Here is a 22322-nt window from a genome sequence, read left to right on the forward strand (position 1 = left end):
TCAATAAGTGATTCCTCTCCTTGACCTTCTAGAATTTCTGCCCTGTCTGGAAAGTCTGAGAAAAGCTAAACTACAAAACAAAGCACCCAAGGATTTTTTTTTCTTCTGTCTGGCTTCTCTTCTTTTATTCCCCCTGATTATATACATCCAAACTACTATATCTCATCCCACATAAAATGACTCTTCTCCCTCAATCCTTTAACTTTGAGAAATTCTTTTAGTTCCATTTAGAAAACATCAAGTAAGATTTAAGAGGCTAGGCAGTGGAAATACTCATTTCTCTTTGGAGGGATTATTCTTTTTCTTTCAAGGTTATTCGTTATCTAGAGCATGAGAAACGGCATCTGCAACAATCCCAGGGACTCAGAAGATTAAGAAAAAGAAATGAAAAGCCCTCTTGACCGCAAAGCCGGTACTTTGGAACCGAACGCTTAGTTTTATTTCATTCAATTTTTAGAACTTGCTTAAACCAGTATTATTGACTTGATATCTTTCATTGTCTACATAAAAGAATGCAAAATGGAAGAAGGTGATGGTAGATCGCTACCATCTCACTGCCGCTATCCAAAGTCTATAACTACTGAGCTGGGATTATAGATCTGCAACTTTGACTTCATTCGGGGGTTGACTTGAATCCTGAGCTACTGCCCCTCACCCTGCATTCCAGTCAGCACCACACCTGATAAGGAACTACCTTTGCCTCTGCCGTTAACTAGTTTCGTGGCTCTGGAAAATTCATCTGACCGCCCTGGACCTCAGTTTCCTGGTTGTAAAGCCAAGAGGTGAGGCTTGATGATTTCTGAAGTACCTTCCACTTAACTTTCTAAGAAAGACAAATCTTGGTATGTCTGACACAGAGTGTGTGTATGTGAACCGGTGTATTTGCTTTTTATCCAACTTTTCAATCTTGTGCCTCATAAATGTTACAAAACAAACCTCACATATTTCTTTCTCCTTTGAGAAATAAAAGCAGATAAATAATAAGCCAGGCATTTACAGTTATAAGATCCCGGACATTTGAGATGTCTGTTAATTTGTCCCCATCTCATCCATTTTGGCCTGTCACCCATCTCTAGACTTACCTCCTCCAGGGCCCTTAGGGTCTCCAAATGTCCCTTTGGCAGGACCTCTCCCAGGCCGACCCAGTGAGGAAGTGCTCCCAAATCAAAACTGAGCAGCCCACCCATGCTCGTAAAGATAATCTTAGCAAGGAGGAAAGTAATCTGATTTCCTGATAAAAAATGTGACATTTCAAAGATGGCACGGACTGATAGGCTGGACTACCCCAGTGTTATTTACGTGTTCAGATAGGAACAACTAACACCAGTGGATTGCTTATTGATCGGGTGCCCATGAGAAATGAGTGGGAGCCGTCAGGCCATCTCGTTGCCTAGGCAGGGTTGTCTGCCTCCAAAGTAGATCCTCAGAACAGAGGTCTGTGACTGGGTGCTCTACTCTGAAACCTTACTGAGCCGCATTATTCAATCTCTTTTTAGCACTGCAAGGAGCAGACACTATGCAGAGGAGAGAGGAGTGCAAATCCCCTGCACCACATAGCACTGGGGGATGGGGGAGAAGATGTGCAGAAATCATTAAATACAGTTGACTACCTGCTTGTCGCCCTTTGGAGAGAAGGTCTGCCAGGGAAATAGGTACAGTCACTCTCTTCTAGAATAGACTTTTTAGTAAGAGCTGCTGAAACAACAAAATTACTGCTCTCTGCATTCAGTACTCAGTGATCCTCTTAGAGTTTTTTTTTTTTTAATTTCAAAAGCTATCTGTTAGTCTATAATTTGAAAAAACTAGACCTCTGTTGTCAGTACGTAGCCACTAGCTACATGAGGCAGTTAAGCACTTGAAATGTAGTTTGTCCAAACTGAAGTAGGATCCAAGTGTCAAATACATCCCAGATTTCGAGCCCTATAAAGAAGGCTACCCATCAGCTGAAGATTTTTCTAACAGGAGAAGGGACAAATAACATGACTGATAAGCAGCACGTATACATCGAATGGTATATTTTGCTAGGAAATACTCATCTGGTATTTCTATTTCTAAGCGTATCCTTCTCTTTGATGCGAAAACAAATAATTTTCACACCAAAGCTATCAAATTAATTCTACTATAGTTGAAAAATAAGGAGAAAAAAATTTTTTTTTTTTTGCAGTATGTGGGCCTCTCACTGTTGTGGCCTCTCCTGTTGCGGAGCACAGGCTCCGGACGCGCAGGCTCAGCAGCCATGGCTCATGGGCCCAGCCGCTCCGCGGCATGTGGGATCTTCCCGGACTGAGGCACGAACCCGTGTCCCCTGCATCGGCAGGCGGACTCGCAACCACTGCACCACCAGGGAAGCCCAGAGGAGAAAATTTTATAAACTACTTTTTTCTTGGTGGTAGGGGTAGTACTTATCTTCTCAAAATCTGAAAAACATAAATAAGAAGCTCCTTCTAAAACTCAAACCAGTAGCCAAAAAAGAGAAGTTTTGTGCATTTTTTGATTAACTTTATTCTTCAAGCACTGCCTATTAAAATACAGTCACAATCAACACTTAGGCACAAGTCTTATGCATGAGCCAGGGATCAGTGTCTTATCTCAATGTTTACATAAACCAGGAGAGTAGAAATCTCATAATCCAGCAAGAGTTAGAAATCGGTAATTAGTTTGTAACAGAATTAAAGTAAGTAGTTCCTTTTCCATATATCATGATCATGTTTATTTACTGAGAAAATAATTTTCTTCCTAATTCTTAGGACAGAGTAGAAAAGCCAGTTACATACTGTGCTATAGACCTTTGACTTCCTTTAGAAGGAAGGTTGTATTGTTTGCCTTTTTTTCTTTAGCCTTCAGCCATATGTTTAGACTCAGCCTCTCCTTCCATGCTACATAGCAGCATGAAAGCCATAAAATAACCTAGACACAATTTTGAAAGCAGTGGATAAAGTCAATCTTTCTGCTGTTGCCATTCATATATTTACTCATTCATTCTAAAACTATGTCTCAAGAATCATCTTGGTACCAGAAAGTCTGCAAAGCATTATAGATACAGAAATAAATAGTATCAAGTTGGTATGGAGGTATACAGAGATAAATATACCAATTTCTATTGGATGTAAGGAGTTAACTATAATATTATGTATTATAGTTGACCCTGTTATAAAAATATATATAGAAAGCCCACCACTGTGAAGGGTGATCCTGGACCGCTTTCTCAGAATGAATCCTGGCCAGAGAAGAAGACGACAGGGTGGTGACTGCAGTGGTTGAAGTGGTTGCATTTGGGACAGAGGATTTCCGGAGCTTGAGTATCTATGTGAAAGGAGGAAAAGTGAATGATGAAAGAGGATGTAATTTTTCACTCTTCAGTTGCTTCACATACAAAGTTTTGCCTTTGTCACTTATATAGTAATTCTACAGTGATTATTATCAATAATATTATTGTTAAATATTAATTCCATACTCTTCACAAGGATAAGCCTATCTGTTTTTTTGGGGGGGTTATTTCTTTATTTACTTTTTGTATTTGACATCTCTCTAATATAATTGGGAGATCCTTGTGATGTTCTGAATTCCTTTCAAATCTGGTTATTGGGCAGTGTCTGGACAGTGACATTTAGTACCAGAAGATGTTATCACCTCTTAGATAATGAGTGAATGTTCCAGATCTCCAACTCAAAAATATTCTCGATCTTCAAACATCTAGCCACCTTTTGAGGCCAAGACTGCAGTGACACTGTGGAAAACGGTCTCAAAAGAGACTCCCCATCATTCCCTGCCCGGCGTTTTCTGCCTCCACAGTGTCCTGGGGTGGAAAATTTTGCCTTGGACTTCGCTCCAGTTGGAGGAGGACATTTCCTTCTCTGGGCAGACTCGTAAATTGTACAGACACAACAGAAGATTATCATGCTGAAGATGAAAGAGTGAGACTATGTCGATCCCAAGAAAGTAGGTCGTAAAAGTTTTTCTAGCGCTTTGCTAAATAAGAAACCTATCTTCAGTGTACTGAGAAGGCCGAGATTACTTGGATGCCATTTATTTATATGGAGAGAGAAAAATGAAGTTTCTTTGTTACTTTTGGGGACTTTAACTTTCAACTAACTAAATAAATGATGTACTGAAAATTAGGTCTTCTTATTTAAATATTATGTTTTGTAGACCCTTACTCACTGTTCTTAAATTCTGGGAATAGGTATGAAAATATTCCCTTCTTGAATTCCTGTTGTGATTTTGAATTCTTTTGGGATTAGGGAATGAGGTGCCTACAGAAATGTCCAGAATATGTATCGTGGTCTTCAGTAAAAGGAAAAAGAATTCAAACCGTCTTCAGCTTTTAACAATGTTTTAGGTAAAGTAAAATTATTCTGACAGAAATGTAAGTAAACATTTTGACTACCTTCTTCATATGCATGATGCACCAGAAATTGCATCATAAATGTTTGGAGGTGGTTAAATAGTTACTCAAAGTTGGCAATAATATGTCTAGATGACATGAAGCAGATAGGTTCTGCTTGCCATCAAATGGACTTTCTACCTCTAGGGAAGAATTTAGCAAGAAATTCTTGAGCATTTGTAAACCTCCTCATAGCTTTCATTTCTTTTGACTGAAAGACTAGGTACCAAAAAAAAAAAAAAAAAAAAAAAAACCAACGAGAGGCATTCTGTGTAATTATCATTATCTTTATTTTTGCTGAGATTGTAACTCTATTTACTAACAAGTTTGGAAGCTTCTCCTTTGTTTGAACCAAGAAATCTAATCCCTACTGTAGGATAGAGAGGGCGCCAGCATTGAAGGTTGAAGACATGCTGACTGCTTGCCCTTCCTCTCCAGGGTCAGTTAGATCAGAAGACTCAGACTAAAGACACGTGGTGGGAAAAGCCCAGGCCAGAAAGGCAAGGTTCCTTCAGTTCTGGGACCTAAATTTCTGTCATTCACTATATTTTATTATTTCTTAAATGCAAATGAAAGATTAAGGTGAATGCAATTCGCTGTCAATTTGTATGAATTCTTTTCATCTCATAATCAGGCCCTTTCTAGTTAAGTATAGCTATGAATATATAAATAAAAATAGAACTAGAGGGACAGTCTTGGTTCTGCTGCTAGGAAAGGAGGTATGCAATTTTGGGCATCCCAGGTTAGCAGGGGGACAAGAGTTATTGGATGACCATCGTAGGCCCGCTTGAATCGCATTGTGGTAGCATGGGTGGTGGGATGGGGCAGTGGGGGAAGGTTGGAATGGATACTGGTGCAGGCGTAGGAAATGTTCACATCTTGTCATATTTAAAGATAACTACTGAAAATCTTTTAGAGGCAATCCCTAATTTACAAACAGATTGTATTACAGAAGCTTAACAACTTGATGAAACGAAGTTTGGGGATATAATTACCTTGTGGAACAGAATGATAGTGGGTATGGAGAATTCCAAGTCAAAATACACAATTTGCTTTAACCTATCCATAGATGTTGTCTGATATATGTTCAGAACATAGGAGAATAAAACTTTAAATCTACTTTTAAAGTGTTTCAATTCTCTGTGAGTAGTGAACAGTTAATATCCTCCATATAGAGACTAAAAATGATTTTTAAAAATTTGTAGTTTGTACTATGCATTTTTTTTTTTTTTTTTTGCGGTACGCTGGCCTCTCACTGTTTTGACCTCTCCCGTTGCGGAGCACAGGCTCCAGACGCGCAGGCTCAGCGGCCACGGCTCACGGGCCCAGCCGCTCCACGGCATGTGGGATCTTCCCGGACCGGGGCACGAACCCGTGTCCCCTGCATCGGCAGGCGGACTCTCAACCACTGCGCCACCAGGGAAGCCCCCGTATGCATTTTTAACATCAGTGGTTTTTTTTGCATAGAAGTCCAGCATTGCTACTTCTTCCCAATGTTTGGACATCACCAATGGTTTTGTAGTCAAGGAAATGAGTTCCTTGAGGTTGGTTTATCTTTTTTTTCTTACATTTTTCATCAGACACATCAGACGTGCATGCCTCTGATTGCACAAAACAGCAGGGTAGAGAAAAGAATCCCATTATTATCTTTTTTAAGACACTGTTAAGAGGATCACAGAGTCCTGAAGACCATGTTCGCCACTTCAAGTTCTCGTCCCTCTTTCACTGATTCTCGTGGAATTGAACTACATTTCTCTGAAATATATTTCCTTGGAAACTTCTTGAAATACTCTGCCTCTGGACTCCTTGTAAAGATGTACTTTCCAAGAACAACTTGATTTTCAATAGATTTTCTAAGAACTGACCTCTAACCTAGACTGAGGCAGCCTTCTCATCCTATACTCAAGCAACACCATGGATTTCCTAGGAAGCTGCCTGGACTAATTAACATTATATTCAGAAGAAAGAGAGGCAGCTAATGTTGTATTTTCTGGAAATAAGCACAAGAATATAAAGTGCCCTTCTTATTGTTGAGGGTAATAATGTCAACCAGGCTTTTCCGTGGAACTTACAGGAGTGGTTAGTGCCTAATTAAATAGATTCATAAGCCCTGAGCTATGTTCAGCAATTAATCCAATTGAGTAAACATCCATTGACATCTCAGGGCCAGGCACTGGTGCGAAGGATCAAGTGATGAAAAATGCCAGACCCTTCTCGAATAGCTCACTCCAACCCATGATTAAAATGCAGGAGATAGGAGGAAGAAGTGCAATTGTAGGTGTACGTTCAAGGGACAATATCAGTACCGAGAAAAAGAACAGTTGACTATAAGAGTGATCAGATGAATAGAAGCTGAGTTGGAAGACTCAGGAATTTACTCTGAGAAAATAGGAGACGGATGATTCCAGGCAAAAGCATCCACACATGCAGCCCTACAACAGTAAGAAAGGTCCAGACACGGTCAGAGCACTCTGAAGGGTTTGTGTGCCTGTAGTATAAATATGCAAGGGTGGAGGAAAGGAGTCTTATGGTAAAGGAGCTCAGGGCCTGGTATGCCTTACATAACTGGGGACTTTTTCCTGGAGACTACGAGATGACAGTACAGACTTTTAGTTGAGAAAGAGACACAGTTAAATTCGCATTTTGCAAGGCCCTTCATCTCAGCGGTATGGTACATAGGTTAGTTAGAGAAAGAACTCAGAGGCTAATAGGCTTTGGCAGAAAGTAGACCTTTTTTTTCCTCCTAGTTTAAGCCTGAAATAATGATATCTGATGTTATGATGATATCTCATGGTAGCGGAATTGAAATTAAAATGAGACGAATCCAAGAGAAAGAAGCCAACTTGGGAAGATTGGTAACAGACTGGAGGTAGATCATTCTGAATGTGCTTTCTGGCACCAGCAAAATAGGGGCAGCCATGTTTGAACCACTTTATTGAGGTAACATTGACACACAATAAGTTGCACGTATTTAAAGTGAATACTGTGTCAAGTTTTTTATAATATGTGTACAGCTGTGAAAACACCGCAATTAAAATAGTAAACATGTCCGTCACCCCCGTAAGTTTCCTTTTGCCCTGCTGTGATCTTTCTCTGCCCACCCGCTCACCCCTTCTCAGGAAATTGCTGATCTGCCTCTGTCACTGGAATCATACAGCATATTCTCTTTGGGCCTCCAGCTTCTTTCATTCAGCATAATTATTCTGAGATTCAACCATGTGTGAACATCAATAGCTCCTTCCTTCTATTGCTGAATAATCCTCCATAGCATGGATATACCATGTTTGTATCTTCCGGTTTTATTGAGATATAATTGGCATACAGCACTGTACACACTTAAGGTGAACAGCATAATAATTTGACTTACGTACATCACGAAGTGATGATCACAATACGTTTAGCAAGCATCCATCATCTCCTATTAATACCAAATCAAAGAGACAGAAGAAAGATTTTTGTGATGAGAACTTAGGATTTACTCTCTTAACAATGTTCACATATAACGTGCAGCCATGTGAATTATATTTATCATGCTGTACGTTACCTCCTGGATATACCACATTCTGTTTATCCATTCACTGGTGGATGGAAATTTGAATTATTCTTGTTTTTAGCTATTAAAAACAAAGCTACTCTGACACTTGCATGCGACTATTTGTATGGCAATATGCCTTCTTTTCTTTTGGAGAAATGCCTGGAATTGGAATAAGCCCATCATATGGTAAGTGTAAGTTTTTTTTTTTAATCCTGCAAACTGTTTTCCAAAGTTGTTGACAATTTACATTTTTTAAATTATTTATTTATTTGCTTGGTTGTTTATTTATTTTTGGCTGCGTTGGGTCTTCGTTGCTGCGCGCAGGCTTTCCTCTAGTTGTGGTGAGCGGGGGCTACTCTTCTTTATGGCGCGTGGGCTTCTCATTGCGGTGGCTTCTCTTGTTGCAGAGCGCAGGCTCTAGGCTCGCGGGCTTCAGGAGTTGTGGCACGCCAGCTCAGTAGTTGTGGCTCACGGGCTTCGTGGCTCCACAGCAGGAGGGATCTTCCCCGACCAGGGCTCGAACCCATGTCCCCTGCATTGGCAGGCGGATTCTTAACCACTGCGCCACCAGGGAAGTCCAACCATTTACATTTTGATGGCTGATGTATGACAGTTCCATTTTCTCCAAATTCTTATCCACACATATCATGGTTAGTCTATTTTTAAAATTTTCTCAGAAATAGTTGGTCTTGAAATTATGTGAAAAGGGATAGAAAAGGGGAAAGAAGAGTGACTGTATCCTTTCATCTCAAAAGAGCAGCTGGTATTCATTCCTGTAGTGCCTCTTGTTTCTCTTGGGTACTTGTCCTAATGGCAGATAATAGAGCAGAGTTTGGTCCTCAGTAGGCTTCCCTCCAGGAGACTAAGAGGGGATCACGCTTTCTGAACTGCCACTCTTCTTGCAGTAACTGTCGTCAGAGACTGGAAAACCAGCCCATTGAGGGCTGGCCAGGACAAGGAACAGGCTGTCCTCTGTTTTCCATCTACCATTCTCACCTATTACTCACCTACATGATTCCACAGTCAAATGGTGGTTCCTTCAAAAGAGAATGGACTTGAGGACACAGGGAGGGGAAGGGTAAGCAGGGACGAAGTGAGAGAGTAGCACTGGCATATATACACTACCAAATGTAAAATAGATAGCTGGTGGGAAGCAGCCACATAGCACAGGGAGATCAGCTCGGTGCTTTGTGACCACCTAGAGGGGTGGGATAGGGAGGGCGGATGCAAGAGGGAGGGGATATGGGGATGTATGTATATATATGGCTGATTCCCTTTGTTATAAAGCAGAAACTAACACAACAATGTAAAGCAATTATACTCCAATAAAGATGTTAAAAAAAAAACACTGTATAATTGTCTGCCTCCACACCTCTCTTCATTTTTAAGAAAGCATCTAGGTAGCCACTTAGAAATGACTGGCAGAATGACTGGCAGTTTTTCATCTCTTTTCCATGATAGTTTAAAACAATTCTTCATGCACACCCTGAAGAGGGTTATTGGTGAAGAGACGTGGAATTTCTACCAACTGCTGGCCTTCGTGATTTTCAAGGAACTAACAGTATCTATTGACTCTGCCTTCCCACTACCAAAATCTCATTTTGTGTGTTTGCCAAGTTCAATAGTTTAATGTATTCAATGTTGGGTTTTTCACCTCCCACCATATTTCCTTTGTCTCTGCATTTTCTGCTTCCCGTTATTGCCCACTCATCATCCCAGCTCAGTTGCCAAACCAATTTTGAATTTAGGCCCAGAAATGATTTAAGAAGTTTAATCCTGCCCCCGCCTCACCAGCACGTCAAATGGAGTTTAGCTGTCATCTTCCCTTCTGGATATGTAGACATCAGAAGTGGTGCCCTAGTAATATGCTTTGAGTTATTCCTTGAGTTCCAATCTGCAAATCGGAATTTCACATGCCTGTCCAAGGAAAATAATCATGTGATCTGATGACTGGATAGGAGATTCTTTGACTTGACAGAGGCAGGGGAATTGTAGGCCAATATCTTGTGGAGGAAAGAACCTAAAGTTTATCAATCAGTCTTCTTGACTGATCTCAGGCTTCTCAGCCAACGTCATCTCAGATATGATTAAATCTTCATTAACTTTTTAATGACACTGATAAAAACTCAATTAGTCAACTAGCTATTTTATTGGATTCCCTATGCCTAAATTATTATTATCTTCTCAGTGTAAGTTTCTTATAGAAATCTTTTTAAACTAATCTCCCATCTTGTGACATTATATTCATTAAAATTAGGTTATAAAATATGTAAATATATTAAAGTTGGCATAAGTGCAGTACTCTGTAATTCAATGAAAGTGAATCAATATTATATATTTGTGTATAAGACGATAAGTGGTTGTACAGTTGTCTCTCGGTATTGCCAGCCTCGGCCTCCACTGAGCAGCAAGGACTTAGACTTGAGAAATTGCCTCAATAAACATTTTGATCTGTATCCTGATATATGGCCGCAGTATCCCTTTATACTGCATCTCTAGCATATTCACCATTGAATGTAACGTTCTAGAACAAGGGATTGCTCGTCTGAACTTGCTTATCTCCATCCTCAAGTTTTTAACATGATATTCTCTAAATCTGAATTAAAACACATCCACCTACCAAGCTGTGCCTGTCAAAATTCTACTTGTTATCTTAGGCTTAACTAGAAAATTCTGCTTCCTTTCTTCAATCTTCCCTAATTATTTCATATTGGGCATAATTTCTCCTACACATTCTATCTCTTTTCTAACAAGTCACGTAATGCTCTGTATTTAATTTACCCAGTCACATTATCAGTCTGCCACAGATTTTGAGATCCTAGAAGACGGATATATCTGGTTCTTACAGATCTCGGTCCTCTCCCCGCTTATCTAGCCAATGCCCCACTCACAGATGGTGCACGATTCTATTGTCTTAATCAAACTAAGGAGCCCCGGATGAAAATGATGCCTTGAATAATGAAGTAGGTGAGTGATTAGTTATGCGGTATGGCCATGCTCAAGGAGACTGGAGAATTGTTTTAATTAGGAACACAACTAGAGCTATCTCTAGGAAACAGAGAAAGGCCCAGGCAGTTAAAGGCCATTGGCAGCTATGGAGGGATTTAAGGGTAGAAGTAGAAGAAAACAGGGTTTTCAGTTATGGACAAAGTAATTCCCTGAAGCTCTTCTGCCTACAAATCATTCTTAAGCCTCGTTATCCACATTACAAAATGAGTTGTCAAAAAACATTCTTGGGCAGAGGAAATAAAACCCCAAAGGAAATAGATTATTTTTGAAATTCTAAGGAGTAAATAGTAAGAGCCAGGGGAAGCTGGCATGTATATGAACCTGCAGTCCTTTTTAAGCCCTCACCTAGATCACTTTAATTCGTTCAACCCAAAAGTTTCAACTCTCTTTATCATCGTCCAACAGCCAATAGAAACTCCCATGTAACTACCTGACTTAGTCAAGATGCACTAAGGTGCCAGGGTGGTTGTTTCCAGAATCTAGACTGTGCTCGCTTAGAGAATATGGCCACAGTCTGAACCTTGGATACAAAATTTTAAGCTAGAAAAATATATTGAAAAACTAAAAAGATGAAGAAAAATCAAATAGGAAATCTAATCCATAGTTATGTTAATTATCAGAGCTCCATTAATTTTTGAATTCTCTTCATCTTATTTTGTCCATATCCAATTAATATTTTAATTCCTCACCACGTAGCAGTGAGGTTTCTTGGTTGTTTGGGTTTGTTTTTTGTTTGTTTGTTTTCACTTTTCAGCTTTATCTCCTTTCTCTCCATCATTTTTTGTTTTCTTTAGGTTTGGGGTGTTTTAGTACTTTGAGTAGTTGTTTTTAAATCATTGGTACTGGAATTCACTTTATTTGTAAAAATGAGATTAGATTCAGTAATCTTCACAGTTTCTTCAGTATTTAAAATTCCATGACTAACAGTTTCATAAATAATCATGAGATTAGGTTTTTAAAAATGTTTTAAAGGTTATTGAAAGAGGAAATCTTTCTTTTTTTAGAGTGTCCTTTCTAGTTTCATGGCACAAATGTGAATTTGAATGTTTATAATGTTTTAATATGAATTTTAATGTGATGTCAGGAATTGTTTAGGAATCGGCCAACAACTGCAGAGAGAGAAGGGGCTGTAACATGGTGTGTTTCAAAGAAACCCCACCTCCCGCAGTCCTGGGATGGTATAGAAGATGGTGGGTCCCGTGACTCCCTGTGCAGTAGAAAGATGGGTCAGAGGAGGCGCGACCTCTAGGCTCCCAGCAGGCAATGTGAGGGCCCACCTGAAGAGGGCTTTGCTGGAATGGACCAATGGCAAGTGTCACAGAGATAGGGTGGCCCCCTCTGAGGGGGTCCTTCAAAGGAGGTTGGCATACAGCTGAGTAGTCTCTATAAATAATCCAAGGAAACCAAGAGACGAGGAGGCAGGGAGAAGGAAAGAAAGACAGGAAGAGGAGGGACAAAGAAAAAACAAAGTACAAAGAAGGAAGCATCTAGGAAGGAAGCAAAGAACAGGAGGAAGGAAGGAAGGGACACATGAGAGAAATGAAGTGTTTTAATCTACTTTGACAGTTAAACACCGTGAAAATTTTTGTAATATAAAATTTTAATTTTTTTAATCTTTAACTTGGTAACTGTTTTTTTCATGGAAATATTTATTAATGAATGGGCTACAATTTGGAGAATGCTGATGCAGACATGCAGCAAACAGGTGTAGAAGAAGAAGGATGTAAAACCATTGTGAGAATATTTAGATCTGTAGTGATTCTTAGGAATACGTTTGCGGTTGTTTCAATCCTAAGATTAGGACAAATTTGTAGCCAAATAATACCTACATTTGGGGAAACTTGTGTATTAAACACACGCAGTCCCCCACTCCTGCTCTTATAGTACTCTGCCTCTGTTCTTTCCTCTACGTAAACCTCACCGTGTCTGTGTTTGGTAAAAAATTGTGCGCGCTGTTCGTTTACTAAGCACAGATATACACGTTCCAATAATTAAAGAAAAAGATCTTTTAAGAAAAAGTAAAATTAGTAAAAATTAAGGCTAACCAAGTGCTTGGCAATGGCAGGTGTTCTATGAGGATTAAATGATTTGCTTCTTCTAGGTAATTTAACACGGTCTATATTTGTGTATTAGGCAACGGAAATATTTTCCCAAGCAAACCTTAAGTGCTCCCAATAAAGTTATTTGCTCAATTGCCCTGGGGCGTCTCATGCTCTAATGAGATTTGGGCTAAGGGCAGAGTACGTTTAGTCCTAGAATTCACCCAGACCGTGTTGAACAAAGTACACACCTTTCTTTTACTTTTTTCTGCATGTGTCAGATGTATTGTTCACGCTTAGTTCCTTATAGTGTGTCTTCAATCTGTGAGAATTACTGAGATTATAGTAACGGTTCATTATATCTTGCATTTTTCATAGGTTTCATTAATTCCCTTCTATTATGGTCTTTGTGCTAAATTCTAATGAAGAAAACTGTAGAACATATTTTATATGAGAAAATAGCAAAAAGATGGTAGACTATGCTTTGTGTATAAAATGCTGACGTGAAGGATTATGTGTGTGTGTTGGGCGGGCGTGAGGGAAACTAACTAAGAGAACAGAACTTGTTAATGACCTGTATCACTCTTTCCCAGTTCTCTACAGATATATCAGCAAAAGCTCTATTGTGACTTTCAAACACTTGACTCTGACCAAAATAATAGGCAAGGAACGTGTCAAGAAAACCTCTTCTTTGGATTATAAAATTTAACTTTACTAACTATGGAGCTTGAAGCTTACTTTCATAAATTACTTACAAAATAGGAGAGCCCCATCATCCCAGTCTTGAAGAAATGCAGTTTTGTCTTGTTTTAGCTGTACTTGCTGAACCTATTATTATACATTTAATTCCATTTATACATGTGGCTTTGCCCACTATATCTTTTGATGAACACAATATCTAAGACAAAATGAAGAGAAACAGTTGCATGAGAACTCATTTGACATCCAGCCCATATGATTGCACACCTCAACTATTGAACTGCTCTTTTAATCAATCACCTGTCTCTCCTTTCACTTTCAAACAGCTTTTTGTTTATGATCATCAAGCCACTTTCTGTGTGCCCATCAGAAAAGAGTAAGGGTCAAGTAAGGGTCTCCTAAAGGAGATCCATAGAGTCTAAGACTGAAGAAGAAAAATAGGAAATATTGGGGCAGGGAGAGTCCCATGAAAGGTCCAGGTGTTCAGTTTGCTTCTAGGGTGGGTCTACTTTTGATGCCAACAGAACTTTCTTGAGTCCCTTAACAAGGGACTAAAGCTTCTACTACAGTCCAAAGTGTCCATAGGGCATCCCTTAAACACACTCTACACTTTCTCACCTGCATGCCGTGCCTTCCCCTCTCTTCTCTGCTTATACAAATCTCCACTTTCAGAGTGTAGACCCACTGGGAAGCATTTTTGGACCATTCCATTTGGAAGAGAAAACTCCCTCTGAATTTATATAATGCTTAGCTGTCAGTGTCAATGAGAATGATCATGTACAGAAAAAAAAGAATCTTGGACCAGATAGCCATACATTTCATCATTTACTAGATATGTAATCTTCTTGAATAAATTTATAGCCCTCATATAGGCCCCCCATCATCATCCTTAAAATAGAGTAAGATCTATGCTACATCTCAAACATGTTGGCAGGATAAAAATGTTGTCATGTTTGTGAAATGTTTTGTATGTGGTAATTGATTATACTTAGGTAAGGTATTTGCTTTATTTCCACCAAATTCAGCTATGATGGTTTACATCCTGGTAATGTAATATGCTTTCAGTTATGATTTTCTTATTGCCTCAACCCTATTAAAATATATTTACTTTTTCTGATGTGATTATTATAGGAAATATTAAATGTCCTAACCAGAAAATAACCACTAAACCAAGAAATAACCACTAGTACCATTTTTTACTTCATGTCATATACCTATATATATATCACAATTCTTATATATGCACATATATGTGTATATCTTTGTACACAGCTCTGTTCAGTTATCAATATATCCTATGGATATTCTTAGTCCTCAGCTCTATCTTTGCTTCCTAAGGTACAGCCATAGTATTTTGACCCCTGTTGTGTCTGGCTAAGCACTCAGCACTTTGCCGTGGGTATAAAATGTTCAACAAATGAGCTTTGTTCACAGAATGGCTTAAAGCACTTTATGATGGTGTAAACATAAAATTATTTTATGTTTGAACAGAACTTGTGACTTGAACGATAACACTGTTTTCCTGTTGATGAGCGGGAGCCCCTGCGTGTAACCCTGACTCTCACTTTTCCTTTCCTTTCCCTGTAGTTTGTTGCTCAGCCCAACTGTCAACAGCTGCTGGCATCTCGCTGGTACGATGAGTTTCCCGGCTGGAGGAGAAGACACTGGGCCGTGAAGATGGTGACGTGTTTCATAATAGGACTTCTTTTTCCCGTCTTCTCTGTGTGCTACCTTATAGCTCCCAAAAGCCCCCTTGGACTGTTCATCCGAAAGCCATTTATCAAGTTCATCTGCCACACAGCATCCTATTTGACTTTTTTGTTCCTGCTGCTGCTTGCCTCTCAGCACATCGACAGGTCAGACTTGAACAGGCAAGGTCCACCACCAACCATCGTCGAGTGGATGATATTACCATGGGTCCTGGGTAAATGTGATACTATAGAAAATATAATCCAAACGTGTTGCTGCCATGGAATTTTGTTGCTCAGAAAAGAATATTCATTAAAGTTGGGGACATAGGAATGTTTAAAACAGGTTCTGACCATTGTAGCTCCAAGTCTTAATCCTCAAAGCTAAATAAATACTTCACAGACTGCGGTGGACCTGCCCCCAAATGCAGCCTACAAAATGTAACTTTAGGTTTTAGAATTCCAGACTTTCATGACTTCAGGTCCCGTGAATGATTCTCTGGGTTTTGGGGGTTTTTTTTTAGTATATTTGTCTTCTGAAGCCTTTCAACATGTCTCATTAGCCATATGTAAATAATCTTTAAAATTTTCTTAACAGATACACCTTCTAAAAGTACAAATTACGCTGCAGAATTAGTGATTCTGTACATAAAATAACCATTTTAAAAAATCAATTCATTTAAGTTTATCTTTGAAACTATATAGTAAAGCAAAATAATAGGAAATTAAACAGGAGGACATCCTCCATCTCTCTCTGTTCTTTTCATAGAAAAAAATTTTGTTTTAGATCTTCAGCAAATCATGGTAAGGTAGAAAACCTCAAAGTAGCTGGTAAAAACCTGTTTTCCTTTCCTCTTGTTATTGAAGTCATAGTTAAAATTTAGATTTTAAGTATTCTTCCTTCTATCCTACTGTGGTTTGCTGAGAAATCACATTTTCTCAATTTAGCTCATCATTTTAAACCTCTCTGATATTATACCCATCTCAGCACTTACTAATTAAAAAATATGTGACAAATTTAATGATTCACAATCTAAGAAGATCAGTTTGGATTAACTGTCAAAACAGCTGGAGAGACTGTAAAATGAGGAAAAGGCAGGAAAAACAAAAAACAGTATCTGAATCTGAGATAGATACACTTCTTAAAGATTACAAATACTGTAAGTACTGACAGTACGAAAAGTGCTTAGGAACAAGATTTGATGTCTTACAAATATTTCTAATAATAAAAAAAAACCCTTCTCAAGTGAACGTTAAAATAAAATACGTTCTCAGTCTGAAGTAAAGTGTGATCTTGGGATGGTTTATATAGTCTGTAAATGTCTTTTTGAATAAAACAATTATGACATAGCAATTGATATTAAATATAAAATTATCCTACCTGTATCCATTTAAATTAAATATCTCCCCGTAGGAACCTGTTCTTTATTGAGTTTTCTTCATAGAAAATTTCTTGGGAACAATTCATAAGGAAGCTTTTGGAAGTCAAATTTCCCATTGTGTGTAACTTATATTGAACGTCTAAAAATCCTGGTGGCCCAAGTGAAACACAGAACATTTCACTTTGAAAAATGGTATAGATATAATGCAGCATAAGTAGATATAATACTTCTAGTCTTTTCTTTATACAGTCAGTGAAAATATGCAGGGTACTTTCTATGGATTAAGGGCAGTACAGGGCAATAGTGAAACAAAAATTAAGAAAAGAAGAAAGAAAGAATGAAGAAAGAAAATGAAAGAAAAAGAAAGAAAGAGAAAGAAAGAAAGGAAAAGAAAGGAAGGAAGGAAGGAAGAAAGGAAGGAAAGAAAGAAAAAGAAAAGATCTCCTTATGAAGGTTAAATTTTACTGCAAGAAATGGATAATAAACAAACAATGAGATATGTGATATAATATCAGAAGTGGTAAATAATATGAAAATTAGAAGCTCCAAACTTTGAATAATTCATAGAAGTAAAACAGTCATTGGCTGCCTCCTACATGCAAAACTTGTAACATAATTTTCCATGAAAATTGGCTAGAAGAAACCATGTCCAAATTTCAGCTGAATGGTTAAATAAGGTATAAAGTTAATTATGAGAACTATAGTTCCAGCCAAAAGAAGTAGCTGCTAAAGGCAACCTTTTCTGAAGATATCCTGCAGAGGGAGTTCATTTATATGGGAATTTTTAGGATGAAAAGAGATGTTCTAGAACTTAAAAAATACCCATGAATGATCATCTTGCTTAAATAACAGAGCATGAGAAAAAGAATGTTTCTGTATCAAATAGATCTGTCAAAACAGATTATTCATCAAGGCTGGTGAATTCTGAGTGCCTCGTATCTAAGGCTAAGTTCTAAGTGCTTTGCTAGAGTCAGGATTATAACGGGTATTCTCCATGTTATTTGGCTGTAGAAGAAAAATGGATGTGAATACATGTCCAAGTTCTACCACTGAGAGACTATTAAATTATGGGTGGACACAATCTCTCAGGATTTTCTGTGTTTTCATCAATAAGATGAAAGATTCAGAGTGATAACTTCTTCAGTCCCACTGTGTCCTGTTATCCTGTCCTGGGGACCTATCATTATCGGCGCAGAGAAAATTGATCTTTTCGTTGGTGGGGAGAGGGGGTGGGTGGAGGGAAGAGGGCTAAAGACAACAGGGTAGGAATCCTTTAACCTTTTACCAGAAGTGTGATAGACGCAAAAAAAGCATGGTCTCATTTGATGACTATATCAATGAACCTTCTATATTGCCTCACTCAGCCCTGCTGTTTGGTAAAGTGAGTGACTGTACATTTCATGGTCCCTGCATTGTAAGGCTCTAGGTTTATAATAACAAGACTTCACGACTTACGGAGAAGTGTGTGGCTTGTGTTTCCCTCATCATGTTAATGTTCCCAGTGACTGAATGAAGTTCTGCGCATGGGTTTTTCTCAAGTCTCCTTGAACCGACTTAGGTTTTCAACTCATGTCACCTCTGTGAGCTGCTTGTTCTGTAAAGAAATATTTTTTCATTTTACTAAACTTCCTTTCCTTCCATTTTCAGATTTTTCCCAGACCTATGATACTGTAGTTTAAGGGAAATGATTACTTTGATACCTCTCATTTTGTTTATCCTGGCAAAAAGACTTTTGCTTTACTTGTTTTATATATTTATATCATAAATTTTCAACTTTTTTGAATAGAAAAGTTTTCTAACTTTAAAGCTTATCCTCTCAAATCAATCCCTTTATCTGAAGAAGTATGGTTTTTGCTTGGGAATTTCCATGTTATATACTTTGCTGTGTTTCAGCAATAAGATTATACAACATTACAGATCCAGATACCTTGTGATTTAGTACAGTGGAGAATAATGTTTCTGTGTTATTTTCACTGTCTTTTCTGTTGAAGTTCAACATCTTTTTGACTATATAAATTGAAGTCTATTGAGTTTGATATCTTTAGAAGAGAATCTACAGTGGTCCTTTCGCTGTGGTGTCATTGATAAATTGTAGCTCATCTCTTGCAAAGCTTTTCGAATTATTTTTCCTTCAGATTGAAGGTTATCAACCCTTCTTTTCTCCCATCAAATAACCTCTAGAGATAGTCTTACCTAAGTTTGCTGTCAGGATGAATTTAGCATATAAGCAAAGGAATTTAAAAGCCTGATAAAGGGATAAAAATTATGATTCTGGTCATCTTGAGAGATACAGTTTTAAGCAACAGAGAAAACTAATCACAGATAATTCCGTTAGAACTCTGTCAGTAGAAAGGTAGATTCTAGACAGATAGACACCAGTATATTTCTCAGATTGTCAAACTACCCATTTGAACTAGAGTAAAAAGTAAAACAACAGTTTCATCCTGCATGCATATGGCCTGATAACAGAGCTATGCTTTTCAGTTGTTTAGAGAGAAAGTATCACCGGGAAGACTGTGATGGATTAAAAGAAGCCTGGGGTCAGATCAGAGACATGGCTACTTCTGTATTCTGTTGTGTCATGACCCCAAGGCTCTTAATTTATTAAAGGTTTGATTTTAACAATATAATACTAAGGATATGAAATGAATATAATATTCATATGCGAAACTCATTTTTATAGAGAATTTAAATGCAAACTAAATATAGCATGTTATATGTAGAATGCGTATTATGAGAATTCATCTAAATTATAGCAGAAGTTTTAACTCCAGTAGATGTCATTTGTTTCTGGAGATAATGTGGAGTAAAATGTGAAAAAAAAAAAAACTTTTTTGAATGCTAATTTTTAAAGCCTTCCCAAAACTAGATTGGATTTTTCCACAGAATCTATTAATATAACTCAACTGTAACAATTAAATTTGTGTCATAGCTTATTCTCCTGCAAAAAAAAAGTGTGCATATATATGAAACATCCAGATGCAGACTTACGTTATCACTTAGCAAAAAGAATATGAAATTGATAACATTTTCCACAAAAGAAGTAGAATGTTAATGAAAGCTATCATATTAATAAAGCAGGAAATACCTTGTTCCCAATGAGCATCCTGCCGAATGGCTGCTGAAGTGACTTGATATTATGTGTGCTTAAGAATATGCCATCATTATATAGCATATAAACCTGTGCATGCTGAGAATGGTGAACTGAGGAAAAGATATATCAGAGGAAGAGATATGAGGTCTGTTAAAAATAGCTTCTAGGGCTTCCCTGGTGGCGCAGTGGTTGGGAATCCACCTGCCAATGCAGGGGACGCGGGTTCGTGCCCCGGAGCGGCTGGGCCCGTGAGCCGTGGCCGCTGAGCCTGCGCGTCCGGAGCCTGTGCTCCTCGATGGGAGAGGCCACAACAGTGAGAGGCCCGCGTACCGCAAGAAAAAAAAAAAAAAAAAGCTTCTAGTGAATTTCTAGGCATAAATTAAGAATTGCTCATAAGATCCAGATTCTATGTCTTGCCTATAATACATACTTATTTAACAATTTTTCTGCAACAAAATTGGCCTCTCATTTTCATAATTTATTTTATATTTTTATCTTTTAAAGGGTTGATATTAGCAAATCTGAAAATTTCAACAAGGCCTGCCAAATGGAAAATGAAAAATGGTGATCACGTTCACATCTAGATAAAGACTCAGGGACAAACAATCCTATATATATTCTTCCTTTCCTATGACCATTTCTTCATCTTTTGTCTAAAAGGCATTAAGATCACATGGCTTCAGGTACTTGTACTTTCAGCCTCACCCTTCAATTATATCCATCTTCCCCCAAATTAAGAATTATAAGAAACAAGTCTATAGATTTCCCCACTCTCTGCCTTGGCTAGGTATTCTAACCACCTCAGCAAACTAGCTGCAGACACATATAGACAACTCAAACATAGCTGCAGAACATCCGTTTATTAATTTAAAGGGATATTTTAATTTTCCAGAAAACCAGATAATCATTGCAGCATGACATAGAATTCTCATTTTCCTGTTTATTTGTGAGGAAGAAATTTTAAAGTCATCTTTACCAAGATTTATCAAGACTAACACAGTAAAATCTCAAACAACAAAATATTCATATAGTTGTAGATTGTTCAGTGTGCACATACTATTGCTGACCAAATGACTTCCTTTTCTATTTTTTAATACTTTTTATTGGTGTACAGTTGATGTACAATGTTGTGTTAGTTTCAGGTGTACAGAAAAGTGAATCAGTTATACGTATACATATATACCCACTCTTTTTTAGATTCTTTTCCCATATAAGCCATTACAGAGTATTGACATCTTTAGTGGAGAGAAAATTAAGTCTTTTAGGTCATACATGCAATACAAATTTGGTGCACCAACAAGTGAAATCTACAGGCCTTGGGACAATGTTTGACGACCGTGGTTCTGATGGTTCAAGGGAAGAGGAGAAAAGATAGGAAAAGAGGAGTACATAGGAAATGAGGGAGGGTCAGAGTAAAAGATTGGAGGTAAGCTGGAAGTGGTTTCTGTTAGTTCAGAATAACAATAATGGTAATAGTAGTGATGGTGGTAATAACAATAGAAACTAAGAAATTTGGCACTGTGCTAAGTGATTCAAACGTGTGTTTTTATTTGAACTTCATAGTCAACTCCACTTTACTTATAATAAATGATGTTAGTATCTCATTTAATAGAGAGGAAATAGGCTTAGAAAAGTGAGATCACTTTCCTAGGTTCAAGGAGCTAACAAATGGTAGATACTAGATGCAAACTCCAGTTAGTCTAACTCCAGAGCTAGAGCCTTTATCCTCCATAAATACTGCCCTTGGAGTGTGAGAAATGGAATTTAAAGGGGCAAAAACAGCCCAAGAACTCAAGTTTCCATCCACAGACTTCTTTCCTGTTTTCTCTGCCTCTGTTTACCAACTTAAGTCTTTACAAAGGTCAAATTTGAGTGGACCACATTTCTAATTTATTAAAGATGCAACGCTCTTTGAGATACACACTTGATATAATTTCCTATTAAAGGTGATGCTTGTTAATATAGCGAACTTACCGTTGCCATCAGCATCACATCAGCAGGACCCTCCAGCTTCATCTCCACCACCGGTCTCTGTTCTAAAACACATGCATTATAAGTGGTTCCCTAATACTGACAGAAGCAATTTCTATTCTAAGAAAGAAAGAGTAAAGTCCTTTGCCATGACCTTGAGATGCTTCCCTTTTAGTTTCCATGTTCGCTTGCTAAGACCTAAAGCTAAATTTCCTTGCTTCCAGGGATATCATTAATTTTTTAATCTTTCATTGGTGTGTATATGTATGTGTGTGTGTAGCGGGTCTTCAGGAGATGTAAAGAGGTAATTATATTTCTTTTGCGCATAATTGTTTCAAAAATAGAAGCTTATAGTAGGTGGAAAGTGGTCATCTGCATAGTGAAAAATTAATAATCACTCATTCAAAAATATTTATTAAGCAACTACTGCCACTCATTGAAAAGGTGACTTGAGAAAAGACTTGAGGAATATTTATTCATTGTTTTTCCACCTACATAAATATATAATGCCTTAGTTCTCA

The 22322-nt window shown here is 38.0% G+C and overlaps 1 protein-coding gene across 6 annotated transcripts in view; it reads left to right on the plus strand.

The window, feature by feature from the left end:
* Positions 1-22322, plus strand: part of TRPC4 (transient receptor potential cation channel subfamily C member 4) — a 117498-nt gene that overhangs the window by 48804 nt on the left and 46372 nt on the right. For all 6 annotated transcript variants that reach the window (XM_024755468.1, XM_024755469.1, XM_024755470.1 and 3 more), the window contains one exon: positions 15254-15590. In XM_024755468.1, coding sequence (XP_024611236.1) covers positions 15254-15590 — 337 coding nt within the window. The remainder of the gene's footprint in view (positions 1-15253; positions 15591-22322) is intronic.

This window comes from Neophocaena asiaeorientalis, unplaced genomic scaffold, assembly GCF_003031525.2.
Source record: "Neophocaena asiaeorientalis asiaeorientalis breed wild unplaced genomic scaffold, Neophocaena_asiaeorientalis_V1.1 scaffold59, whole genome shotgun sequence".
Taxonomy (NCBI): Eukaryota; Metazoa; Chordata; class Mammalia; order Artiodactyla; family Phocoenidae; genus Neophocaena; species Neophocaena asiaeorientalis.